Source organism: Amblyomma americanum, chromosome 1, assembly GCF_052857255.1.
Source record: "Amblyomma americanum isolate KBUSLIRL-KWMA chromosome 1, ASM5285725v1, whole genome shotgun sequence".
Taxonomy (NCBI): domain Eukaryota; kingdom Metazoa; phylum Arthropoda; class Arachnida; order Ixodida; family Ixodidae; genus Amblyomma; species Amblyomma americanum.
In genome coordinates, this window is record NC_135497.1 from 229,099,037 (window position 1) to 229,125,593 (window position 26,557).

At 44.3% G+C, this 26,557-nt stretch overlaps 1 protein-coding gene and 1 long non-coding RNA gene across 24 annotated transcripts in view; both read left to right on the forward strand.

Annotated features, from left to right (window-relative positions):
- The window catches only part of LOC144114744 (uncharacterized), a 27,786-nt gene extending 20,093 nt beyond the window's left edge, over positions 1-7,693 (forward strand). For all 3 annotated transcript variants that reach the window (XR_013311107.1, XR_013311106.1, XR_013311105.1), the window contains exons 4-6: positions 43-107; positions 6,376-6,546; positions 7,660-7,693. This is a non-coding gene — a long non-coding RNA (uncharacterized LOC144114744). The remainder of the gene's footprint in view (positions 1-42; positions 108-6,375; positions 6,547-7,659) is intronic.
- The window catches only part of LOC144114734 (uncharacterized), a 391,960-nt gene that overhangs the window by 359,603 nt on the left and 5,800 nt on the right, over positions 1-26,557 (forward strand). For 19 of the 21 annotated variants that reach the window (XM_077648637.1, XM_077648646.1, XM_077648655.1 and 16 more), the window contains 2 exons: positions 15,166-15,246; positions 20,033-20,069. In XM_077648637.1, the coding sequence (XP_077504763.1) occupies positions 15,166-15,246; positions 20,033-20,069 (118 nt within the window). The remainder of the gene's footprint in view (positions 1-15,165; positions 15,247-20,032; positions 20,070-26,557) is intronic. The other 2 variants (XM_077648640.1, XM_077648651.1) reach the window with 1 other exon arrangement.

Consider the following 26,557-nt stretch of genomic DNA (forward strand, 5'->3'; position numbering starts at 1 on the left):
GTGTCCATATTGTTATGTGTGTTTCACTCTTTGTGTGAACAGATCAGCCAGTGTACATGGCCACTCCAGTAGATGCCCTCTTCTTTGCTCTGGCCCCCCTCTACAAGGTAATGTACTCATCACAGACCACGTCTTGATTTCTTGAAGGCTCGCATAATTCTTTAACAAACCTGTAGTGTGCAGCGGAGCCACTTGAGCATTTTTGGATCAGTGCAAAGGACGACAGAGGAAAATGCCTACAGGCAACATGCGCCGGCTATCACCTAATGCCTCACTTTTGGAGGTGCATAAGGGAAGCTCAAAAAACACAAGAAAAAGAAGTAGTCATGTGAATTGTTAGGGAGGGTGTGCAATATTGCATGACTCTTTTTCCGGTGTTTCTTAAGCTTATATTGGGTGCTTGTGGAATAAAGCATCATTTGGCCATCAACACTTGAGTTGTTTTCGTGCCATCTCATGTCCCATCCTTTATACTTTTTTGACTATGAATTCATGCCAACTAGTTGAACTTTGTACACTTGTGCAAATCATTTGTGCGCATGTTTTATTGAATACATTCATCTCAGAATCAAGATGATAAATTAGTTTCTTGTTGTTAGCACAATGACTGGTTCTGGCGGCGGCTTTGTTTTTATGGAGGAAAAACGCTAAGGCGCCCGTGTGCTGTGCGATGTCAGTGCACGTTAAAGATGCCCAGGTGGTCGAAATTATTCCGGAGCCCTCCACTACGGCACCTCTTCTTCCTTTCTTCTTTCACTCCCTCCTTTATCCCTTCCCTTAGGCGCGGTTCAGGTGTCCAATGATATATGAGACAGATACTGCGCCATTTCCTTTCCCCCCAAGACCAGTTATTATTACTATTATTACTAATTACTGAAGGATTTTGTGGAGGACTGCTTGTTGCTAAAAGTCATCCGTTCCTGCAGTGATCGCATGCAGCACATTGCAGATGTTGAAGGTATGTCTACTTTTCATTATGGAAGCAATGTGGACTATGTGTGCACTTTAGTGTCTGAGTGCTTTACCATTGAAACAGTGTGTTTACATTGGTATGTGTTCTGTGGATAGGCTTAGTGTGGAGCATGTCTGCCAACAATGCTCTTTGCCTGTGGCATTGAAAGCAGACTATTGGAGGAACCTTAAGAGGTGTATGTCACATAATCTGCTAGGAGGAAATTTACAGGAGGGGTGTTCCCCCTTCATCCAAGTGAGAAACTATGCTGAACCCCCTTTTCTTTTTACTTAAAAAAATGCAAGAAAAGCTTGGCTTAAATAAGAATGCCCTTCAACTGCCCCTTCCAAGAATGACCCATAAATCCATCCCTGTAATCTTTCTGTGTGGTCACTGAGTACTGAGAATATTATTTCATTTGTGATCAGTTTCACAAAAGTTGCATACAACGTGGAAAAAAATTTACTGGGTGGATCAGTGGTCAGGGCGCTCGGCTACTGAGCCGGAGTTCCCAAGTTTGAACCCAGCCGCGGCGGTTGTGTTTCGTTAAATGTAAAATGCAAAAGGTGCCCGTGTGCTGTGCGATATCAGTGCGCATTAAACATTCCCAGATGGTCGAAATTATTCCGGAGCCCTCCACTACGGCATCTGTTTCTTCCTTCCTTCTCTCACTCCCGCCTTTATCCCTTCCGTTACAGTGCGGTTCAGGTGTCCACCGTGATGTGAGACAGATACTGCACCATTTCCATTCCTGAGAAACCAATTTTCATTTTTTTTTTCATTTTTACAATCAGATATCTGATGTGACAAATCTGCGCAAGCATTTGATTTACCCCCGATGACTACTTTCATGCTTTGACTCTGTTGAATGCTTTTACTCTAAGCTGCAGCTTCACACATGCGGCAGAATTTTTTGGGTGGTTGAGTGTACAGAGGTGGGCAGTGCTTTTGGAGTGTGGTGCTTCTGGAGGGTAGTGGTGGGATGGGGAGCTGGGTCAAGGATGGTGGTGGGTGGATGGGAAGCCCTCTACCTACGGGAGTGTGGTGGGGAGGTGGCTGGTGGGTGGTGCTTCTAGAGGGCAGCTGGCTTTCCCACTGTCCTTGAATTTGATTTTTCTGTCACTTTTTCATACCATTACTGCATGGGCTTCTCATGGGTGGAGGCCTTGTGGAGGGTGGAGGTGGGTGGGTTGGTGGTGGCTGGCACCTCTGGAGGGTGAATGAAGGTGGGTGGGAGTGGGGTGAGGTGAGGAGGTGGATCAAGGATGGCAGTGGGTGGATGAGAGGCAAGGATGTGAGTGGTACTTCTAGAGGGTGGAGGCCTCGCTCCCCGAGGCTGCAGACAAATGTTGGCATTTTCACATTGTGACACTGTTCCTGCTTTTGCACTAAATGTAAGTAATTGCTTATTATTTTTTTTCACTAAGTTTTCTCAAATATGCATAACAATGAAAGGGGGTACATTAAAGTCGTGTGGATATGATGGTAAGCTGAAGCTGTTGGCTTTTGTCTCGATGTCTTCTGTTGTAACAGGCAGTGTTCGTAAACTGCTGAATCTATCTGTGTTTGTGAGGGGGTGAGGGGGTTAAAACATTTCTATGTTAATTTCTAACTGAGCTTGTAATCTGTTTAATTTTGCTTAGCATTAATATGTGAAAAGAAAACTAGATTCTCTTTGCTTACTCAAAAACGTTATCTTATTTCTATTTTTACTATGCTGTGCAATGAATGAACGTGCTGTAGATCAGTATGTTAACACCTAGCTGATACTCCCAAGTGCTGGTGCTGACCATCAGTAAATGAGAGTGGCATTGTCATGCCAAGGAACCACAGCATTTTTGTATTTTTATACAAGAACACTGGCTCCCGTCTTGGGTAATTTCTATATTCAGCGTGAATCACCTCATTGTGTTCCAAGTGTTGGAGGGGGGCATGGTCTTGTGGAAGGATTAAAAAATTAGCGGTAATACTTGACCCTCTTCTTAAGGTGGGGCGAGGCTGTTCCATACAAAAAATCAATTTCTTGATTTTATTCTTTTTTTACAGTGCATTTTCTTAGCGCTCAAATGACATATAACATCGAGATTTGTGACATTCAAAATATTTTTGTAATACATTGCTTCACAGAGTGCTGCAGAAAAATTGGTGGTACCGAAGGCAGTCACGGACAATTTTCACTAATTGCCTTGTTTTATGCCAAATTTTTTATTTTAATGTCATATCATCAAAGTTCCCATGTCGGTGTGGCTAGAAAATCCTGATTGGTAGAGAAGGCAATGTTGTAGAAAAGCAGTTTCGCTGAAAAGAAAAATGGTCAAGTGTAATCGAGCTGCTTGTCCTTTCGGTCAGTAGCCGGTATCGAAGGCAGTCACGGACAGTTTTCACTAATTGCTTGTTTTATGCCAAATTTTTTATATTAATGTCATATCATCAAAGCTCCCCTGTCGGTGTGGCTAGAAAATTCTGATTGGTAGAGAAGGGCAGTGTTGTAGAAAAGCAGGTTCGCTGAAAAGAAAAATGGTCAAGTGGAATCGAGCTGCTTGTCCTTTCGGTCAGTAGCCGGTACCGAAGGCAGTCACGGACAGTTTTCACTAATTGCTTGTTTTATGCCAAATTTCTTATTTTAATGTCATATCATCAAAGCTCCCATGTCGGTGTGGCTAGAAAATCCTGATTGGTAGAGAAGGCAGTGTTGTAGATAAGCAGGTTCGCTGAAAAGAAAAATGGTCAAGTGGAATCGAGCTGCTTGTCCTTTCGGTCAGTAGCCGGTACCGAAGGCAGTCACGGACAGTTTTCACTAATTGCTTGTTTTATGCCAAATTTTTTTTCAAAGTCATAGCATCAAAAGTCCCATTTGGTGGAAAATCTGGTGGCGGTGTGGCAGGAAAATCCTGATTGGTAGAGAAGGCAGTGTTGTAGAAAAGCAGTTTCGCTGAAAAGAAAAATGATCAAGTGGAATCAATCCGCTGTCTTTTCAGTCAGTAGCCGGGCATGCTACCTCTACACCACTGAGAAACATTTGTTCAGTGAGGTGAATGGAGGCCTTGTGCAAGCACCTTACACCACACAGTAGGCAAATTACATTACTGGAACAGTTGGTTGATTTGGATTACTATTTAGCATCACTTATTAATATGGACAATGATGTATTACAAAGCAGTCTGTGATGGCAACAAGTCTGTTGACGTTATCAAAAGGTCGTGCCAGAGGACCCCCACGTGACCGTGGGACCCTTATTTATTGCTAATGTGTCATACTCTTAAGGTGAACGACATGTACAAGTTTTTTCATCATTTGGTTTTATAGCTGTCTAATTGGAGTTAGTATGCATTCTTGATGCTAGCTGACATGCTGGAGCTTTCGTTTACAGCTACACAAAATGAAAACTAGTCACTGAAGCAAATGATTTGGGCCCGGTGCCCGTAACCAACATTTGCGAGTGCAAAGACTGCAGGCAGCCATTCATGAGGCAGTTTTGTGTTTTAATGATAGAAGGGCATGAAAGAAGCAATGTTCAAGCAGTTGGAGCCATTCCTGGACCGCTGTGCACGTCTACCTTGGCATATTCAGATGCACAACATATCCCAAAAAGCTACTCGAGACTTCAGGATTCAGGGAAGCAGCACGGCAAAGACATGATTCATGAGCAGGATTTATGCACCCCAAGCTGGATGTGTTTAACTGTTGACACTACTCGGCCCATCATACCCATTGTTTACCATTTTCTGACACAAGGCAAAGTGTACTTGATAAGTCTGTAGATAGGAGTGGATGTGAATGGATGTGTCAGTTTGAGTGGACATCAGTGTGGGTTTGAGTGAGAGTTAACATGAGTGTGAGTGGCTCTGTCAGTGGATGCCAGCATGAGTGGACATGAGTGTGATTAGATGCTAGTTTTAATGAGTGGATTCAAGTGTGTATGCATGAATGTGAATGGACACATGTGAGTGGATATATGAATGGACATGAGTGTGAGGGAGTGGATGTTAGTGTGAGAGGTATGTTTTCGACTGGATGGCATTGAGGGTTGGTAAGCTGATGGTAGGGCATGATGACGTCTTGCAGGTTCATTGCTGCTAAAATGTATTATTGAAGGAAAACTTTTCTGAAAGGTGAACTATTAAACAACTGACTGACTTGCAGAGAAAGCTGATAAATTCAGCCCCAGATCCGGCCAAAACCATTTCTCTTAATCTCATTGTTCCTGTCCTCAGTAGAACCACAGCCAGTTACCTAGGTTTTATCTTATGTGGGTTGGAACTCAGGCAGTAAATGATTATGGAAAACACTTCCGCACAGCCTGCATGGTACTACGATTTCTTCTCACCACTGTTGTGATCCTAATAATTTCTCTTACCCCAGAGACACAGCCTCAATATTTGGAAAAACACTCTTATTTTCCATGTGGCCAAAATATTTGGTCACCACGTGCTGCATCCATTGTGTTTATGCAGACTGGCAGACACACCATCCTTGAGGCAAACTTTATTGTAGACGCTTAAGACGCCGTCAGCCTCAATTGCTAGACTTTCTTGCAGAGAAGCTATCCTAGCTTATGCTATCACTGATAAAAAGCGCTCACAGTCTCAGCAGCAAGCATGGGTAGTACATATATGTAAAATGGCTTCATGCCATGAAAGCGATATGCGACTAGCAACCTTCTTCTTCGAGCGGCGACACTACGAAATTTGGCCAAAGAGCCCAACACAGCCCTGATTGGCTCATTATATTGCATCTGGTGGGGGAGTTCTGAAGAATAAACACTAGGCAATGCTAAGTGAGAAGAGTTGGAACAAAAGCCACCTTGCCCACACAGAAGCATTGTCGTTCGTGCCAGTAAATGTCTCATCCCCTCTGTTGTTAGCAAAAAAGAAATCAAAAAGGGCACTGCCCGCCCGAAAACATGTGGAAAACTTCACCCATGCTCACACCCGCTCACAGGTGTGAGTGAATGTGAGCATAAGTAAGCAGGTGGATGAGGAAAAAAGTTTGTGAGTGAATTTGAATGAGCCAATTTTCTTGGTGGGCAATGCTAGTGGGTAGCCAAAAGTTGCATTGCAGATTACCCAGCCTGTCCAACACAAGTGCTAATAACCCATGGTCATGCAGACCTATGTGTAGAGGTTATAAAATGTTAGCATTAGTTTGGGTTGTCCACAAGGTCATGTGTCAGTGTGCAAGGGTACAGACTAATTCTGCACCGCTGTGGGATGGTACCATTGCATGGTTGTGGCACGATGTTTCATTTATAAGAATTCTGCCTTGGTTGCTCTTCGACTTTAGCTGTCCACGCGGGTTGGCTGTTGGTCACACATGCTGCACTTTTTGTAGCTGGTCACAAACTTGCCTCAGAACAACCCTTCTTGCCCTTGATGTATGCAGACCCATTTGTTTCATTCATCCCTTTCTGTGCATATTGCCAGGACATGGCGAGGACCAAGTGTACCGCTACAATGAGTCTAAGTGCCTTGCATGGCTTACCAAGAAAGTGAAGGCTGTGGCTGCCAGGTTGCAGTCGATTGGCATTCCTCCCCCAGCAGTGTGCTCCAGTGCTGCCAGTGCCGGCAACAGTGGTGGTATTCAGCCCACGAGTGGTGAGACTTCTTATTTCCCACGCTCTTGTTTCCTAGTTAAGGAAGCAATATGATGTCGTTCACCACTCGGGCCACCCATGATTATCTGTCCTGATGGTGCGCTGTAGGGCATCTCTGTAACTGCAGTGGCTCAGCTGTATTAAATTCTCAGACACAGTGTTCTGCTAGTCCTTCAGAAGCACTTGTAATGAAAATACCACTCACTAGTGGGTGTCGTGTCCTGTCATTTTATTGGCGAAGTCGTGCCTTTACAATGCTTACAGAAAAGAAGCTTGCACCACACAGCCCAGCTTTTCAAACATTGGTTATTCACTCAGCTGACTTTGTGTGTGGTGCCCTTGTGTATTGCCAATGATGCACACTTGTGAGCAAGAATAAGAAACTTCCTCTCCCATTTCAAAAAGAGTGTATGCAATGAGCATGCTGTTTGTGTTTTTTTTTTGAATACCTTTTGCCTGTTGACTTTTTATTACCTAAAAAGAAATAGAGGAACATTTTCTTGCTGTCTTCCATATGGTGAAGAAGCGACAGGGATAGATGTACCTTTCCTTCAAGAGCGCTCGCTTTCAAACTCATTGGAACTATGGGACTGCAATGGCACATTCCTGAGAGCACCCGATCCCTGTACAACTTAAAATTGTTATGGTGCAGGCTTCTTTGGGTTACAACCGCTGATGGCACATTATGGAGTGTAGGGCCATGTGAGACAGGGTGGCGTTGCAGGCAGTAAAATTACCCAGGTGGCCCAGGCTCACCTAGAAAATTTAATTAGCAACCAGTGGGCAAATGCAAGAGCTTTCAATAATATTACATATGTACAGGTGTGGACACTATAGTAAATTAAGCACACCACTCCATTCTAATTGCAAGCCTTCTCTATCAGACGTGAATAAATATTATTTGTCTATGAGAAAGCGCACTAGCACCCACTACCTGCCTGCACATACCACAGCTGCCAGTTTCAATTAGGCAATGTGTGAAAAATGTTATAAGGCAGTAGTGTGCGCTGTTTAATATTGTGTGTGGCTGTACAGTGACATTGCCACTGCCGTTCGCTATGTACAAAGAGCCATATGCAGTTCTCATTTGTAAAATAATATATATACTTTTCAGCCGTGTCATGTTTTGGACATAAAGCTTAAAAAGGGTATGTGTTCATTACCTTTGCTACTTCATAAGACTCTAGATACAAAAACCCAGCAAATAAGGTCTTTTGATTGTCTGTTTCCATTTAGTTTGTTATTTCAGAATCTGGAAATAGCATGTACATATTGAGTTACTCCTAGGGTGGAGATATGCAGTTCTCCCTTTCGATCATTTTCTTTTTAATTTGCCTTTACAGTTTGCTTTATTATAATGTAGTTAATTTTTAACAACATTAAGCCAGACTTTCAATAAAGCAGTGAGGATGTAGTAGTGGAGTTGTTAGGTCACTTTGTGTTCAATAGCACTAAAATTTTGGCTGCATGAGAGAGAGTTATTTACTACCTTTCATTTCTGCATCTGTTTTAGAGGACTTTATGGTTGCTGCACATGCTACTGTGGCTAGGTACATTCCACCAATGTTAGCCACAGTGCTGAAGTCATCACTAGGGTATGTGATTCTTACTGCAAGCAGTGCAAATATATATTGGCATGCTAAGATGTTTTGAGACTTGCAAAATGCAGCAGTTGTGCTGGCAACGCAAATGCATTGTGCCTATTAAGGCATGCTTGCATTTGAGGGTAAATATTGGGTTTAGAAGTGACCAGTAATTGATTTTTAACCATGAGATGCATTCAGGTGCTTGCATTTTTCCGGACACGTATTTTACAAAACAGAAGCACACTAGAGCAAGACTGAAGATCCCTTTGTCATCAAAGATGTCAAAAGCTGTCATGAAGAAGGTTCCGAGTTGTGGTATTTAACCAGCCAGTTCAGGTACAGAGGAGGATAGCTACAATAGCTACAGCAGTCGCTTCTCCGTGACCTAGTTGACTTAGGTATTCGTGGTAGGATACTGAACTGGTTGAAAGATTTCTTGTCCAGCCGTTCATTTCGTGTATGCCTGGATTCAGTGTTTCCAAGGGACTTCATTCAAGAAAATGGAGTACCTCTGGGGTGCGTTTTAGGCACTGCACTATTTGTTATGAAAATGAATTTCATATGCAGAATAATTCCAAGGTTTATTGCGTGCACATCCTCCAGCTTATCAACCTTGTGAGAGACTGATACAGCTAACATTAAACAGACTAGCGATTTGGGCTGACAGAAATGGGTTTAAGGTCTGCCCCCCAAAAAACAGTAGCGGTTCTTTTCTCGCTCAAAAGAAAATTGCAGAATGACCCCACCCTGCACTCGAATGAAACCATACTACCAGTAAAACAAGAGCATAAATTTTTAGGAATAACATTTGACAAAGCTCACGTCCTTGCTTCACATAAACACGCTAAAGAAAAAAAAGCCTCGCAATCATTAGACATACTCAAAGTGCTCTCAAGGAAGCATTGGTGGTCTGATAGAACATGTCTTTTGCACATTTATCGCTCTTTGGTACATTCCTCCTATGGGCGTGTTGTGTATGGCTCAGCGAGACCGTCATACCTAAAAAAATAAGATCCTGTAACACAACTCAGGCCTGCGCCTCTCATGCGGTGCATACAGGACATCCCCCATAGTCGGACTCTGTGCAGAAACAAATGAACCCTCACTTGAAATTAGAAGACCTGCTCTAACGTGTGCATACCTAAGAAAATGAGATCCTGTACACAACTCAGGCCTGCGCCTCTCATGCGGTGCATACAGGACATCCCCCATATTCGAACTCGTTGCAAAAACAAATGAACCCTCACTTGAAATTAGAAGAACTGCTCTAATGTGTGCATACCTAAAAAAATTAGATCCTGTACACAACTCAAGCCTGCGCCTCTAATGCGGTGCATACAGGACATCCCCCATAGTCGGACTCTGTGCAAAAACAAATGAACCCTCACTTGAAATTAGAAGAACTGCTCTAACGTGTGCATGCCTAAAAAAATTAGATCCTGTACACAACTCAGGCCTGTGCTTTTCATGCGGTGCATACAGGACATCCCCCATAGTCGGACTCTGTGCAAAAACAAATGAACCCTCACATAGAAGAACTGATCTAACGTGTGCATATGTCCTTAAAGTAAGATCGCTACCGAAACACATCTGCTATCTGGTTGTAACAGAATGTTCTTCTAGAATAATATTCAACAACAAATCTCTGGCTACCAGGTCATTGGTCTTGCAGTTCGAAGAGATGTGCCAGAATCTCTGTATGCAGAACACACTGTGCGACATTGCCCAAAGACGAGACCCACTACCTCTATGGTACAATTTTCTTGTAATCTGCGATTCCACATTTAAACAGTTCCGTAAAAAGCAAACTCCACAACAACATATTATACAAGAATTCCTTGCACTCGAAGAAATGGACAGTAGCTTTTTGGACCTCTATACTGATGGTTCAAACATGGATGTTTATGTAGAAAATGCAGTAATACGAGTGAAATGGGAAGAAACAGTAAGACTTCCACAGTGTGCATCTATTTTCACTGCTGAATGTTCCGCTGTCTGTGTAGCCGTAGAAAAAATAGTAAATGAGAGCCTTGCAAATAGTATCTTTTATGGAGACTTCCTAAGCATACTTACAGCTCTTCACTCTAGAAATGCAATCACTGCGCTTCTTGGTGGCATCATACACAACATAACAGCCGTAGCCTAAGGACAAAACATAAAACTGTGCTGGGTACCGAGTCATGATGGAATAAAAGGGGGTGAGAGACCAGGCTTCTGCGCTGCTCAAGCAAATGGCAAGTGAATAAAAAAAAGTAAAGGTGCCCTTTAAAGATTGCTTGAACCTAGTACATCAGAAATTAAGGAAAAAAATGGCAGTCCGCTTGTAACACCGAAGTAAATAACAAACTACACTTGTTAAAGCCAGTTTTAGGTGAATGGAAGTCATGCACCCATTAGGAACATTTCAAGGAAGTGATTCTGTGCCGTCTTCGTATAGGCCACACATACCTCACACATAACTTCATCCTGACAGAACAAGACAAACCTACATGTGAATTCCGTGGAGAAGTGGTAACCATAAACCACATTTTATATTCATGCACTAAGCTCAGGCAACTAAGACAAAAGCATTCCCCACAACTTTATGATGAACACATCCCATTGCACCCTAGGTTACTCCTGGGAGAAAAAGCACTTTTTGAAATTTCTAAAGTCTTTACATTTATAAGGAAGCAAAGCTGCTAAAGGAATTGTGAGATGCTAAATCGTTTTGGTTCCCTCAATACAAACACACAAACCTTGCGTTTGGTGCATGATGGCCTTAGTTGCCTATGTGCTATTAAAGCCCGACACAACACAACAACAAAACATGCTCTAGCAATAGCAATATGAAAATTATGGACACATAATTAAGCATTGGACTATTTGGTTTGAACTGAAAAACACTGATAAAAGTATGGCAATTTTTTTTTTTTTGAAACTCAATTTTAGCCGAAAAATGGCAGTATTTATGGCATGCATGTCACAAATAGCTGGCTATTTAGTACCAGTTACAGTAGATCCCAGATGGAAATTAAGAAAGTGCTCGAACCGGGAACTCACTGAAGTAACGCTATTTTTGGAATTTAGTACCATGGTTTTGAGTGCGGCTCTTAATACGGCCATTTGTGTGTTAATGGCTACTATATGAGCTTGTCGTTCAAAAAAAAAAGGCCAATATAAAACTCTGCGTCATTTTTCACTGCACGTGGACATGATATATTTGACTGGAAAAAAAAAAAACTGTTTCGTAGAAAATAACTTGCCAAAAAACAATGAAAGTTGCATTCCAAAATAAATACCAGAAGGCCCGCTCAATTAAAAAAAAAAAGAAGCAAAGTCTAAACCCTGCACATGCAGTTTCTTTTCATGACGCTTGGTGTACAGTGAACTGTCCACTGCTATGAATTTCCTGTTTACGCCTACTCTCAGTGGCGAAATGAACTGTTATTTTGTGACCAGTGATTAATTAAATGTTAAAGTGTTGGATTCATGCCTGCTGGTGGGTTTGACCACTGTACTGTTTGAGCAGTCTCCGTTTTGCAGGCCTTTGCTTTTTAGTGATGCAGCGCTGTGCTTCTTTTGTCCTTCGCTGAATATCCAGATTTGTAACATTCACTTCTTAAGCAACGAGTGGAAGGATGGGGCATTGTACTCTCAATTTCCGGTGAAGGTAGAGGTTATAGGTCTTTTTTCTCAGCAAAGCGGTGCTGTCTTTTCATGTCTTCATACAATCTCAAAAGACGGCATGAATTACTGGATTGCAAATCACAGTGCTTAGTTTACTTAAAAATGTAGCCTGAATTCAATATACATAACACTAACAGTTTGGTTTAATGAGGCCTTTGCTGTTTTACATTTGTTGCAAGAGTCATTCAAGCTGCTAGTGAGAGCAGAATTTTTACGCTTGGGGAGCACTTTCGCTTGATGTTGTTTCTAGGCCCATTTCAACAACTAGCAGAGCTTATTTCAGACTCGCTAAAGTTTCAGGGAAGTTCTGTCATGGAAAGTACTGCAGGGTAGCTATCAGTAAGCATTTCATGCTTTGTGGTAATTACTAATGACTTACCAGTATTAACTGCTGGTTGTGGCCACCACTGTCAGTGCTAAGTTTGTGTCTTTCTATAGCTAGAGCTTTTGATGGTGCGAAGTCATTGAAGACTATAATTACAGTGGCGCTTTCAGTAGAAAACCCACAGTGGCACTTGAAATGTATGTTGATGTATTGCAGCCTGGATACAAGACCAGCCACCACCGTCGAGGAGGAAAAGCAAAAAACACCAAGCTTGCCACAGCTTAAGGTATAGCTCAAACTTCGAAAGTTAACACAGAAGAACTTTTTAAAATTTTTATTGCAGTGAAGCTTTGCTGTGCCTGAGTTTCAGCATTGCACATGGTATCCAAAATGTGTTGTTATCAGTTCCTTAGATTGAAAGCTTGTTAATTCGAATTTCAAGGGACCTGGAAAAATGTTTGCATTATCCGAAGTTCTAATTATCGAATGACCTTGCAAAAAACTGACAGGAACTGTTTGCATCATGGCAGATTTATTTGCTGAAATATAGTGGGCAATGTTCACCAGCTTTTGAGATGAGAACAGCACTACGATGAATAATTTTCACATTTCCATCAACACCTTATTGTGCGCACTGTGCACGTCAAAGCAGAACGGCTCCAAAATGGTAACGGCCTCCCTGACGTCCTTCACGGTACTGCACGGTAGCAGTGGAGCCCTTTCACAGAGGCTTCATTCACGGCCACTTGGATTGGACATGCAGCCGTGCTTAGCTGGCTGTACAAAGAGTTAACGGCACGTGGTGAGCACGTAGTTTCGGCACAACTTTCCTTCCATCATGGCGAAACCATGGCACAATGGAAGAACCATGGTGATGGAAGCAAGGGAAACCCGCAGCTGCCCCAATCAGCGTCTAAAACGGCACTCAGCTGGTCTTAATTGGCTGTCAAATTCGCGGCTGATAGCCGCTCTTGCCGCGGGCTGGCGCAAAGCTCGGAAGAGTGAAACCGAAACTACGTGGTCGGACAAGTCTCGGAGATTGATGTTTTTCATTAGTCCTGCCGTTGCACGCACGTTAGAAGTGCGCATTCGACACTGCAGCATGTGATTCAGGTTTGAGTTGGGCTGTTTTTACGACTGCTTGCCGCGCTGGTCATTCCTAGACGTGGCCATCCTTCGGCAGCCCGTTCGAATTAACCGGTGCGAGACCAATATCGTCCCAATTAGCGAGCGTCCAGCGCCATAGACTTACAAGGGCGTTAGCTAGGACTGCACCGGCAGTTCGAATTGTCCGCATTTCTGAATTCGAATTTACGAGCTTTTACTGTATTTGCTATGGAAGTCTAACCAGAGTGCTCTGAAAAACATGCGGCCATTTCCATGATGTTCGAGATAGTTGCCGGCGTTTTAGGTGGTTTATTTCAACTGTTGTCCTTCATCTTTGAATTGAGGGCAACAAAAAATGACTGGCATTCCCAACTCGATGACCACTGAGTGCACTGCTGCTATATCGCTGCTGCCAAGTTGTTTTCCGTTTGTGGGTGCATGTTTGCCCAAAGAACATTTTCAATTCTGCATCAGCCTGATTGTGTGCCATTTATGACCCTGCTTGTTTTACACCTACTGTGATATTATTAATTGCCACCGTAGTGGCTCAGTGGTTGTGGTGCTCGGCTGCTGACTCGAAAGACGCAAGATCGATCCCGACTGCGCCAGTCGTGTTTTGATGGAGTTGAAATTTTAGAGTGCTGTGCGGTGTCAGTGCACATTAAAGAACCCCAGGTGGTCTAAATTCTCTGGAGCTTACCACTATGGCGTCCTTCACAGCCTGAATTGCTTTGGTATGTTAAGCCCCATAAACTAAACCAAACATTATTAATTGCTGGCTGATTTCAGGATGCCTACTCGCTTATCTTTTCTCTGCTGCATGTTTCTCATCAAGACAGATAACATTGTTGAGGCTAATTAAAAATAATTTAGGATTACTGAGAGTTGGCTGGAGTGACGAGGTGAAGAAATTTTTGGTAATAATGGGGTTGTGGGTTGTGGAAATAACTGGAAATGACTGGAAGAGGCTTTCGTCCTGCACTAGGCTGCTGCTGGTTCAGTGTATGCAGGTAGCAATGCCCGCAGCTGAACACATTGTATTGATCCTTGAGGAAAGCTATGGATAACCTTTTCCTTCTAAGTTTTTTGGAAAAGGAATTCGAAGCCTTACAGCACTCCTGTGGGTTGAGCCATTGTCATTGGCCGTTTTTCAGTAGATTTCCTGCCTTGGAGGCAGTAGTCTTGTTAAGGGTGTGAATTTTGGTCTGTGCGCTGTTTCATGTTTGCCAGCAATAATAGCGAGCCCCGAGAAACATTTGCCGGTAGAAACCAAGTCGGAAGCACAGAGTCAGGTGCAGGTATTGCGCTGGAATTAGGAAATTTTAAAAAATTGCTGCTGTTAGCTGACTGTTGCTGTTGAGGCTACTACAAAAAAGGCAAAAATCAGAGGACAAATAAGACCTGTGTTTCTGTGCTACTATATTGAGTAATGAACAATGTCCATGCCATTATGTTTGCGCTGGGTGTTTCTGATGTGGCTATATCATGGATAACATTTTTCAGCACCTAATGTAATGTTTTATATATATAGTTGTTTGGAAATGGTTGTGCATGTGCATAGCTGTGGTACTGATAATAGTAGCTAATATTATTTTCCAGCTCTATCATGAGCTATTTTTTGGACCAAGGAAAAAGAATGAGAGAATGTGCGCAGCCTCCCTAAACTATCTGCAGCTTCCTTGCATCACTTTTCATGTGGTGAAAAAGGCTACAAAAGAGGTGGACATCGGAGCCAAATGTTGTGCAGCTGCACAATCTTGAATTGTGTTTACATCTTTCTACAGCATGATACTAGCAGTCTAAGCAGAGAAATCAACTGCATCGTCTATGTTTTATTTTTTAGTTTCTTAATGTGGCTATATCTACATACATGGATAAACACAACAAAAGTATTTGCTGCAAGGCTCACAAGATTTTTGTTGTTTCTCTGCAGAAAAAGAAGTCCAAACAAGTGCAGCAACAGGAGAGTAACAACAAAGGCTCACCGAAGAATTCTGAGCAGAAGTCAGCCAAGGTAACTACAGCTTCGTATCTTAGGAAATCTTAGGGGGCAGTAAGGCTGTTTTTCCTTGCAAAAACACTGCTGGACTAGCCTCTACATAAAAAAAAATAAAGCTTTACAAAATGTGCTTAACAAGTTTGAGCCAATGTGTTATACACACGTTGAAAATTTGGGTGGGTCTTATGAACCTTTTGTATTGTGTGTACTGGCCACATTACTCTGTCATGCTACTTTCTGCTGCGCAACCCAAAGGTGGCAGCTTCAGAAATTATTGTTTAGCTTTTTGTTTCATTCAAATAGCAGGCTGAGCAAAAACAAGGTGCCTGGACTTCAAGCACCATACAACACTTGGGTAAATACAAGAGGCTCACATTGAAAACTTTGCATTAGGGAGAGCTTGCACAAGCAAATAGTAAAGTGAAATTAAGTTATTCGTTCGACAACTGGGGAAAAATATGTTGTCCACTTAGCATTCTTGATGTAGGGATGTCCCTACTGGAATGGTGCAAGGCTGCTTGTAATCCGCGTGCATCGGACATTTGGCCGGTAGTCGCCGGGTGTGATAGCCGAACGCTACTACGAGTAAACGAATGCCACTTTGATTGGGCAGCTGCACTTATTAGCGCTGCTCGAGCCAGTCGAGGAATGTGTGCAGCAAAGAAAGTTGGTCACACGTTGGGTTCCTCTCGATTCTGCGATCGAAATTCTGATAGTGGTCAGTGACAGCAGCACTTCCGTGAAGCCAGAGAGGCTCATGTGGTTCAGGCACATTCACAGAGTAGAGACTGGTGACCCGGCCACTCGATAGCTGTGGCGTGTCCACGATGCCCCTTGCTTAACTGTGGACTGCAGATCTGCATGCACAGAACTCTTGATTTCCGAGCTCTGGTACATAACTGACCTTGATATAATATTTCGGATTTTAACCTTAGGGTGACCTGCGAGCATTTTAGGCAAAGTGCATCCCAGACAAGTGCAGGACGGCCACCAGAGTTTGCTTTCGAGTTGAATGAAAGGATGTCACCTCGTGCTGTCTTGGATCTTGAAATGAATTCTTGGGGCATGCACTATGTTTTTCGGTACAGTCGTGGCCACCTAGGTGGCGTCTCTCTCGTGGATGATGAGAAATCTGCGCTTGAGGCAGGGTGACTGCAAGCTCGCAAGTTGGCACAGCAACCTTGATCCATAGCAAAAGAACACACTAATTTCTGCACGGTGTGCTGTGTTGTCAGAGGCTGACATGAAAGATCGACACGAAAATGAAGAAGAAATGCGGTCTAACGAGTGTCAGCTACCAGGCACTCTCCTGTCGATTTTTGTCAACACTGTGCTCACAGTGCCAAAGTGAACAACTACTTAGCCCAGTTTGGTTCCTTATGAGCGGCCGTTGTGACAGTCTACGACCACGGTTGTGCAAAAGAACGACTGCTCCAGAGTGGTAACAAGGCTTCTGCAGTTCGGTCATGTGTATGCATTGTGTGCAGAGGACTGTTTCGCGAATCGGTAACGCGTCCCCGACTTTCCGAAGAGGAGCGCTATCGCGTGCAGATTCGAACAATAGGACAAGAGAATAAGGAGATCAAAGAAAACAAAACGAAGCCGTATTTATGATTTAAAGGTAAAAGGCCAATAAGAAACGGAAACGAAAACAAGAAAAACACACAATCAACATGCGTACAACACTACAGAATGAAGGAAAGAGTTCACCCAGTACTGTGTGTCCCAGGTGAACCGGGGATGCCTTGTAGACAGGACGGAACGCTGGTTGATGAAATGCGACGTGTCGCTTGCGTTACATTGACGGAGGCTGTGAAAGAGAGCCAGGTGGTATTAGGAGTGGAGAAAACTGCAGGAAGACGCCAGTGGTCTTCAGTCAACAGCCCGAAGAACTTGGCAGCGGCAGGAAAAAGGTAGCCAGGTCTCGTCGACGGCGTCATGAAACGCCGGAGGCTTAAAGCAGGCTATCCTAGAGAGCCTTTCGGCAGCACGGACCCTCATTCCATCGGTTGCCACCTCCATGCTTGCAAGGACCGCAGTAGGCTTGCGTCAGTGATCCAAAGGAGGTCACGGCAGCACGGACCCTTTGTCCGATGACTGCCACCTCCACGTTTGAATGACCCCATCTTCGCTGCTCTGTCTTCCTTCACACCTTGGTTTTATGACACGTCAGCTCTCCGCTTCGCGCTTGCCATGCTCTTTGTCACCGTCACTTTGCACACACCCTTTGCACGTGCACACGCGCAACGCTGGGATGGCACGCGCAGCGCTCCTCTGTGCGATGCGCCACTGTCGACGCACCGTGTTCACATATCCGCCGCGGATCTTTTGTGCACCTCACACACTTCCCCACAAGAGAGAATCAGTGCCTTTTCTCCGAGGATTACCCGGTCTGCTCATGCACCACAGATGCCGTAGCGAACCGGATCACCGATTTCTTCCCTCTCAATGTACCCTAACATGCGGTTCTCCAGTTTCACGGAAGTGCTGCTGTCGTGCGTTGACCACTATCCGAGCTTTGATTCCAGAATCGAGGGGAACCCAAACCGCTACCAACTTTCGTTTCTAAACCAGGAATAGCAGCACTAACAAGCGCACCACCTCCGATGCACGTGGATTCCAAGCGGCAATCTACGTTCACCCCCAAGCATGGCAGATGAACGTACGAAAAAAAAAGCATGTTATACCTGCTACCGATTAGAAAGTTCAAAGATCAGTGATTAAGTGCCTTGGACCAGCTGGTCGTTTCAGCCCCATCATCCGCGTGTTTCTCAGCGACGTTCTTTGTTGAAGCCAGAAGCCGTTTCTTTAATGCATTCCTGTTAGGAGTTTTGTTTATGGAACGTCCGATGTTCCCAGTCGATTCTGATTAAAGGTAAGGCAGACATCACTGTAGTCCCATCGCTAAAGTCACGTCCAATGTATGCCCGTCATACTGCTTGCTTAGCGTTTGTGGAGCTCAGCCTTCGCAAAGCTTTGAGGAGCTGCAAGGAGAAAGTTGACTTCGGCAGGAGTACAGCGGCTCGCTGCAATGAAACAAGCTTCCAAGTTGATGAAGCGGATTTCGGCACCCAGCAGAAAAGCACATGCATGCGCCCCATACGATGGCATGGAAATAGCATGAGTAATATTGCATTTCACACGTTGAAATCAAACTGTGGCAAACAGTGTAAGTAATACGTAGTAATACGTAGTGTTTGTCATTCATAGCAGTACAGTTGCTGCACTCTCGAAGTACGCACATCGAACTCCAATTACCCCATTCCTGGCTGTGAGCGTAAATATTCTTGAATCAACTATATGTATAACTATCCTCGTAGATGGCGGACTAAAGGAGGGCAACAGGAACAAAATCGAGCATAATGCCGAGATAGCGTCAAATGGCCAGACATTTAAAAACACGTTGGTCATGATACGCCCGACCTACTTGGGAAAAACAAAAAAATGTGCGGGGTCCGTCCGACGTACCTTTAGTCACAGCCTTTGTTTACCTATATGACCGTCGTAGTAAACTGCAGCAGCATGAAAGCAGGCAAGTGCTTAAACACTAAATTGATGGGAAGTATAATGACGATATTTTATGGTGAACGTTTGCAGCAATGGAAGATTTTACTTTCATTCCTGTATGCATTTCACTGCATTGCAGCTGTTTGTTACAGCTCTCATCCAGCTTCAGTTTATCCAGATCAAGATTAAACTAAATTTATGGCCACACCGTGATGTGGAATGGCGATATGAATGACTCGAATTTCACAGTTGTTGTTAGTGGCTATTTCTTAATAAAATAACAAAGGAAGGAAAAGATGTTGCTAGCCGCGGCATCTGCCATCAAAACCTGAAGCACCTGAGCTGCAGCTAGCATGAGAGAAAGGACAGGTAGCGGGAAAGAAAAGGGAAGCGTTAATAAGAAAGGATAGGGGTAGGGGTAATATACACTACTAATACAGAATATGGAAATAAAATTCCACAGTTGCACTTTCGATTCTTGGATACAATGCGCAAAGTGGCTAAAAATTCGCTAACGTTTCTTGACATCTGCTGTATCACTCGATCATGGCATTTTCCTTCGCTAGGCGAAAACGCATTTCGAGTGGTAATTTTGGCTGTTTAACTTAGCTCTAATGACCCTTTAGCTGCCGCTTCAAACAATATGTACATTTCCTCAGTGGATAAGGTGCTCGGCTACTGAGCAGGAGTACCCGAGTTCGAACCCGACCGCAGTGGCCGTGTTTGGATGGAGGCGAAACGCAAACAGCTACTATGTGCTGTGTGATGTCAGTGCATGTCAGAGATCCCCAGGTGGTCGTCTTTCTTCCTTTGGTCTCTCACTCCTTCCTTATACCCTTTCCTTACGGCGCCACCGAGTTATGTGAGACAGTTACTGCGTCATTTCCTTTCTGATCAAAACCAATTTTTAATTTTTTTTCTCTTTCATTACCACATATGTGACCAATGTACGCATATATACTCATATCGTATATATGCGGGTACGGGCCGCCACGTGTAGGCGTCAAATACAACGTCAGGCTGTATGGGTTAATAAAGCGGTTATTAAAGTTATTATATAAAGTGGACTCTAATATTCCTTTTTCGTGTAAATGCCGGAAAGCGCCAAAATTGGGAAAGAAAAAGTGCGTCCCTTATCGCAAATATATGGTAATCGCTGCACAGAAACCCGCCGAAAAAAAGAAAAAGCCCCGAAAAACTTCAGATTAAAGCATTTATTCATTTCGAGCTTGTAATGCACCCAAGCTCAAGCATGGTCAAGCAATGTCTGATACTGGCTCATTGCTGCTTACAGGCACGTAGCCAGGAATTTCTTTCTGGAGAAACCCAAGGTAATTTCTTTTTGATGGTGGTGGTGGTGCTTGGTGGGGGTGCTGGCATTTGGATGAGCACTGCCAAGTGAAAAAGGGGGAGGGGGCACACTTGGATACAAGCCTGGCTGCTTATCTACACGATAATCCTCACACCACTATGTCGCGAAACCATATTGCTTCTAATGATGCAAGCTATGGCAGCGATGCTATCGCCGCGTTGTGCACCATGGATGGATTAAATGCATGAAACGCTTCCTACAGATGTGTAGTCAAGCATGTTTTTAGGCAGTTTTTTTCATGCAGATATGACATGTGGGGAAGGTGTGATTATCTAAAGCTGCAGTATTTATTTTTGATGATAGAGATGTAACGTAGCGTGGACCGAGTTACTGTATGCTGGCTGCGCATGCACGCGCAGTGCCTGTTGCGTGGCCGGTTGGGTCCACTGCGCATACACAGCAGTCATACGGTAATCTGCTACTACGTCTCCGCTATGCTTAATCTGGTGTTATTTTCTATGTTTAATGCCTGCGCGCCCGCCAGGCAGGAGGCGTGCCTGACGCCATATGCCTCGCAGCGGCCTGCTCCCGTCGCACCATGATGGCATCGGTTCAGCTGTCGCGCCTGGGAGTTCAGTGTCGGCGGCATGGAGACGTGCAACGAATTGACAGTTACAACTACAGTGTTCTAGAAGGCGTTGTAGTTGCAGAAGCTGCGCTCTCCCCGTGTGGCTCGAGAAGCAGTTGCCGTGGCGCGGCGCTGGCATAGACTCCTGCTGGAGCAGAAACAGCGCATTGTCGGTGTGCTCGGCTACGAGGGGCTGACCGGGTATTCACGCTGCTTGTTAGGGCGTTATCCCGTATCCCATTTTTTATTGTGAAAGCAATTCTACGCCAGGTCTAACCGCTCGTCGCACATGCTGTGGCCCCCCCCAGAGCCGTCGCTGCTCTTAGCAGGTGGTGTGACGTCAGCTCTCTCCGTTCTATGACGACGCGTGACGTCAGCTTGCTCCCCGCCGCAGCTAGAAGGAAGCTGCGCATCGCGTGTGCCGTGGCCCCCGAGCCGGTGCCGCGCCTAACAGGTGGTCTCTCCGTTGATATGACGACCTCCTCGCCTTGCGCTCGCTTTGTGGCAGCATCACTGGGATATATAGCGGTGCGCTATGCGTTGGTTGATCAGTCTCGCCATGGAAGTTTTCCAACGAAGAGTCTATATCTGAATCTAGTTGCTCTACTGCTTCGGAACAGTTAAATTCTAAGGCAAAAGCTAAGCAAGCTAGGAACAATGAGAGAAAGAGGTTGCAACGTGCCCAGGAAACAGAGGAACAACGAGAAGAATGATTGCGAAAGCGACGAGAAGCCGAAGCAGCTAAGCGAGCTTTCGCAATTCAATCAGTTTTAACCTGAGCTAAACCACAGCCAATCTTTTAATGCATCACCACTTGGCTGCCAATGAATATGCACAAAACGTATAAATAATCATTCCTGATCTTAAAACGGGAAATAAATGGCTGTCCGTTTCGCAGCCGCCGCCCCGAAAATTTTCCGGGCGCTCTTTTCTGTCCCTGAAGGACTTGATTTTGTTTGCTCACAAACACCTTAAGCATTTTAATCTCTGTGTTCAGATATGACAAACGATATATCGCTGTCTCGTTGCCGCAATATTTTCTTTTTATTTTGTCTTAAAGAAGAACAGTGCCAATAATTAACCCCCCCTTTAGACGTACGCCACTGCCATAACAATATTCAGACCTTATAACCAGTGTTATGGGCGTTACTGAAAAACCGTATCTAAATACGTTACTCGTTACGCTAAGGAAAAAGGAGCGTGTTACCGCCCTACGTTACCTAGAAAAAAAAGTAACGCGTTACCGTTACCGAAATAAGTACCGTACGTTGCTTTGCCGTTACTTCATGGCCATAAATTTTAATTAGTGCGTCTTCGCCTTACGAACTCATGATAGCAATTTTATAATGCTCATATTTCACATAAAACTTCTAGCCCAAACAACAATTTTATGCGATATCCTGATTTAACGAGAATACTTTGCACAAATGTGCAAGAGCTTAGCAATGTTTTAGTGGCCTGAAGTTGCCTGCAGAGTTACAAGTGTTGGATTCTAACTCTGTGGCACATGGTGAAGCCATCTTCTGAATGTGGCATTAAGCACCAATTGACACCTCATCATCAGTTCTAACTGCACAAAGAAAACGTCACTGAACTCTCAGCAAATTTAGAGTAATTCTGAAAAATATGATGTTCCAAAATGCTCGCCATGCTTCCACTCTTTAGAGAGTTGTGTGTGTGAGTGGTTCGGGAAGAGGAGCTAGGCGAAGGCAAGTGTGGGAATGCGTGTTCGTGCACGTGTTTCTTGCTTTATGGCTATTCTCTTTTTTTTTAGTTGGGTGCGTTGTCAAGGGCAGGTGTTTTCTGGCATGCATGTGAGCCGCAACAAAGGTAGTCGACAGCGCCTGTTTGTTTATTTGCAACATCGCTGTAGGTGCTCTGCGTGTTTTTTTTCTAGAAAAAGGTAACGGAGTAGGCGACAACTGGAACAAAAAGTAACTAGTAACGTGACACCTCATGTTACAGATAAATGTTACCGTAAATATGTTACCCGTTACAGGTCCCAAATGGTAACAAGTAAGTTACTGAGTTACCGAAAAAACTAACGCGTTACTACCAACACTGCTTATAACTGAGTTTCATGTCGAACTTGCCTGGTCTTAGCGTTCACTGCTCTTCAAAATTTGAGTTTAACGTTAGCATACCCTGTAGTGAAATATATGCAACTTACAATTATAAAATGCAATTTTGATGCAGTTAACAGTGAACTGCCACTTTACAAATATAATTATCATTCCTTTTGGGCAGCGACGTAAGATTGGACATAATCATTAATAAAATGATATTAACGCAGATACACGTGCAGAGAATTAGACCCCAGTTCCACTTTGTACTGGTGCTAAAGCGATGGAAAGAGTGACTTAAAGGGACTCTGGCGGATGCATTGCTAGGATTGTGGCTGCCTATACTGAATGCTTTCAAATGTTTTCTGCCAGAGACTATACTGCATCAGCGTTCTGTCTCATTCTTACAGAAAAAGAAATGATTGTTTCTTTCCGGGAACCGACTGTTGTCGGACGATATGCGTATTTGACCTGTTCGTCGCTTCCCATAATTTTGTTTATTGTCGTCTTTCTCCTGCTATGTTTTTTTTTTTCGCGCTTTCCTTCACTTTCGCCGCCGCTGTGGCTCGTGGTTGTAGTACTCGGCTGCTGAGCACAAAGCCGCAGGTTCGATACCGGCCGCAGCACTCACATTTAGATGGAGGCGCAGTGTTAGAGGCCCGCATATACTGTGCAATGTCAGTGCACGTTAAAGTACCCCACATTGTCGAAATTATGAGCCCTCCGCTACGGTGTCCCTCGTGGGCTCGTGGCCTGAGTTGCTTTGGGATATAACTCCGGCCATAAAACCAATCCAAACCTTTCACTTGACCTTTTCCCACACCTCCCTTTTACTTTAGCCATTCTTCGTTCACTTCTCGAGCTTCACTGCTCATCACTTGTAATTGCTTGTTGACTTCGCCCACGTTCTCTGGCCGCCTGTTTGCCTCTGAGTGCACATTTCCTGTCCCAGATGGTGTTCCGCTGTGTGTGCCCTTGGCTGGGAATGCATCCTCGGGGTGCACCACTCAGGTTCGTGGTAGGCTGGTAGACGTGTTCGTGGTAGGCTGGTTGTAGAGTGAAATCATATGTGTGATGTGTTCGCCCCGCGTTTTGTAGACTCTTTACGTATACTTATGTCTCCGAGACACTCTCTTGCCCGCCTTTATTACCCCAACCAGCTTAAACCGTCACCCTTTTTCAACGGCAATGCTAAAACTCGCTGAATGCAGCGACGCAGGAGCGCGCAGACGAGCTTTTTTTCTCGTTCAGTATACGACGGTAGCACCGCGCGCGGCCGACCGCTTTTATTACTTCAGAGCCTTGCATCGAAACTCGCTTTGCTCTTGCAACTACAGTGCCTTCTAGAACACTGTAGTTACAACGTAGCAAGTGGCATGGGTGCGACAACTGTTATTCAGGTATCGAAATGACCAGGTTCTACATATCATACAGCTGTGACACCGTCGATTCACCAAGCGACGACCTGCGCACCCAGGAAATTGGTAGCTGTGCATATTGCATTTCAAGCTGGTATGCCCCTGACAAGGTGTTAAAACATTTTCTTTGCCCAAATTAAATTTAGGCGCCGCCTTCATCACTTCAGCCGCTCAGAGAGCAGCCGCAGCGCCGGGATGGGTTGGGGGTGATTTGATATAGAACTTGTAAATCCATCCCGTAAGTGTGCTGGCATGGGCCTCGTTAGTAAATCGTCACCGTTGTTACATAAATAATGCCACCGATGTCACTTTTTGATCGTCGCAGGCCTGAGCGAAAAAGCTCAGTTTCCCTTTGTACATGCTGGCATGAATACATTAGTATGCGATATATTTATTTTTCTGCCAGTTCAACAACATGCGCACACACATGCAAACGGTGCATCTGAAATAAAGCTCGGTGAATGGAAGCATAGAACAAATGTAGCTTGGAAACAAAACACCTGTATTCACTGTAAACGTAACACCCGTTGGCCACTATAACCTTTTCACATCGTTGATAACGCTGCTGTATGAATCAGCGAAGGCCGGTTTTGGGATCGATCGAAGCACAGACGTCACATGTCTTTGGGTGTCCGGTATGTTCGCAAAACATGTGCCCTTCAGGACCCCCAGATCTGCAAGGAACGTCCGTGATATGATAACATATTGTCTAAAATTGGCAACCATAGCTTCAGAGGATCTGCAGCATGCAATAAACCTAGGTGCAAACTCTTTCCAGCTACGTACTGGTGCTAAACGTGCAGAGTCATCCTCCTATTTTCAGATATAAGGTAACTTCTCATGTGACAGTGCTAATGTTGCCTACCTCCTGGAATGTGACACCTGTAAAGCTCAGCCTACCTGGGGAAATAGTTACACCGTTCAGAATTCGCATCAACAACCACAGATCGCATGTACGGACACAGCCAAGTGTTCCACTTTCAAAACACATTAAGAACCTTGGGCATTCAATAACTTTACAGCTATTGTATTCCAATCGGGGTTCAAAACACATTATGACCGCGAGAGCTGTGAATTGTACCTGATTCACAAATTTAACGCAGTCTGGAGCGGCATAAACAAACCAGTAGGCCGGCTATCATGCTTACACACTTAATAGAGTAACAAATAATTATCTCAGACATGTTGGAGTAGAGACTGATAGAACGGGTGGCAGAATGCATAGCAAGCATAGCTTCCGACGTCTTTTCATTCTTTTTTTCATGTCACTCGTATTGTCCCGCATTTACTGTTGGTGTTATTTTTTACCCGTTTCTTTATTAATTTTAACATTGTATTGTCATGCATTATTTTCACCCGTTTACTGCTAGTTTTTCTTTCGTCCTTTTTCGCCCTCTTTTTATTGTCATTTTTTCTGTCATGTCTGTCTTCTCTTCATACATTGATGAACTGCCATGCTGTTCTGCGCGTGGTCACGGCAGTGACCATTAAATTTGCTTTTAGCCCGGAATAGTCTTGCAGTTTCATTTGTCTTGCCGTACATTGTACTTGTGACTCACTGCAGTTTGTTTCTGGTGTTGGAGTTGTTGTTAGCCTACTCTCTTTTTTTTTTCTGTGTGTGCGCGTGTGTACCGAGGGCTCCTGTAAGGATTGATTAGAAACTTGTTATTATTGCTGATGTCCTATTTTATATTCTATCGTGTTGCCACCACCCTTCTCTGAGTAGCATATTGCAAAGTTCTTGTACTATGGCTGTTCTTTTCTTTTCCTCTTTTTTAACTGCTTTTTTTTTCTTTTTTAGAGGTCTGGTTGGAATTCCTTTTTACCCTCACCCCTACCAGTTTCTCTTGAATGTTGCCTCCTCCTCGCTCAGGGGACAAGTGCTTCACGCTTGTCAGCAAAATGCCACACCTCCAGGGTTTTTTTAAGGTAGCCCTAAGGTGGTGGGGAAGGGAACTTTCCTTCCCCTTTCTATTTTTATTATTTTTTATTTTTTATTTTCCCCCCCTTGGGAACACCTGCGTCCACATTAGGGGACCGCCTTTTTAAATTGTCATCGATTCTCTCTCCTTTTTTATTTTTTCTTTCCTTGTCTCTTCCTCCTCCCTCCCCTCCCACAGTTATGTGCACTCATGCTTTACGCTACTTATGTACCTTGCGCACGCTTTATAAAAGCTGCGTGTTTCAAATGCTGTAGCACACAATCAGCTGCCAAGAAATCACTTTTGGTGTGTGTGTGCGTGCGTGCGTGCAGGCGGGCGCACGCACGTGTGTGTGTGTGTGTGTGTGTGTGTGTGTGTGTGTGTGTGCGCGCGCGCGCGCGTGTGCGTGTGTGTGCGCGTACGTGCGTGCGTGCGAGAGAGAGAGAGAGAGAGAGATAATCGACAAGGGAAGGGAA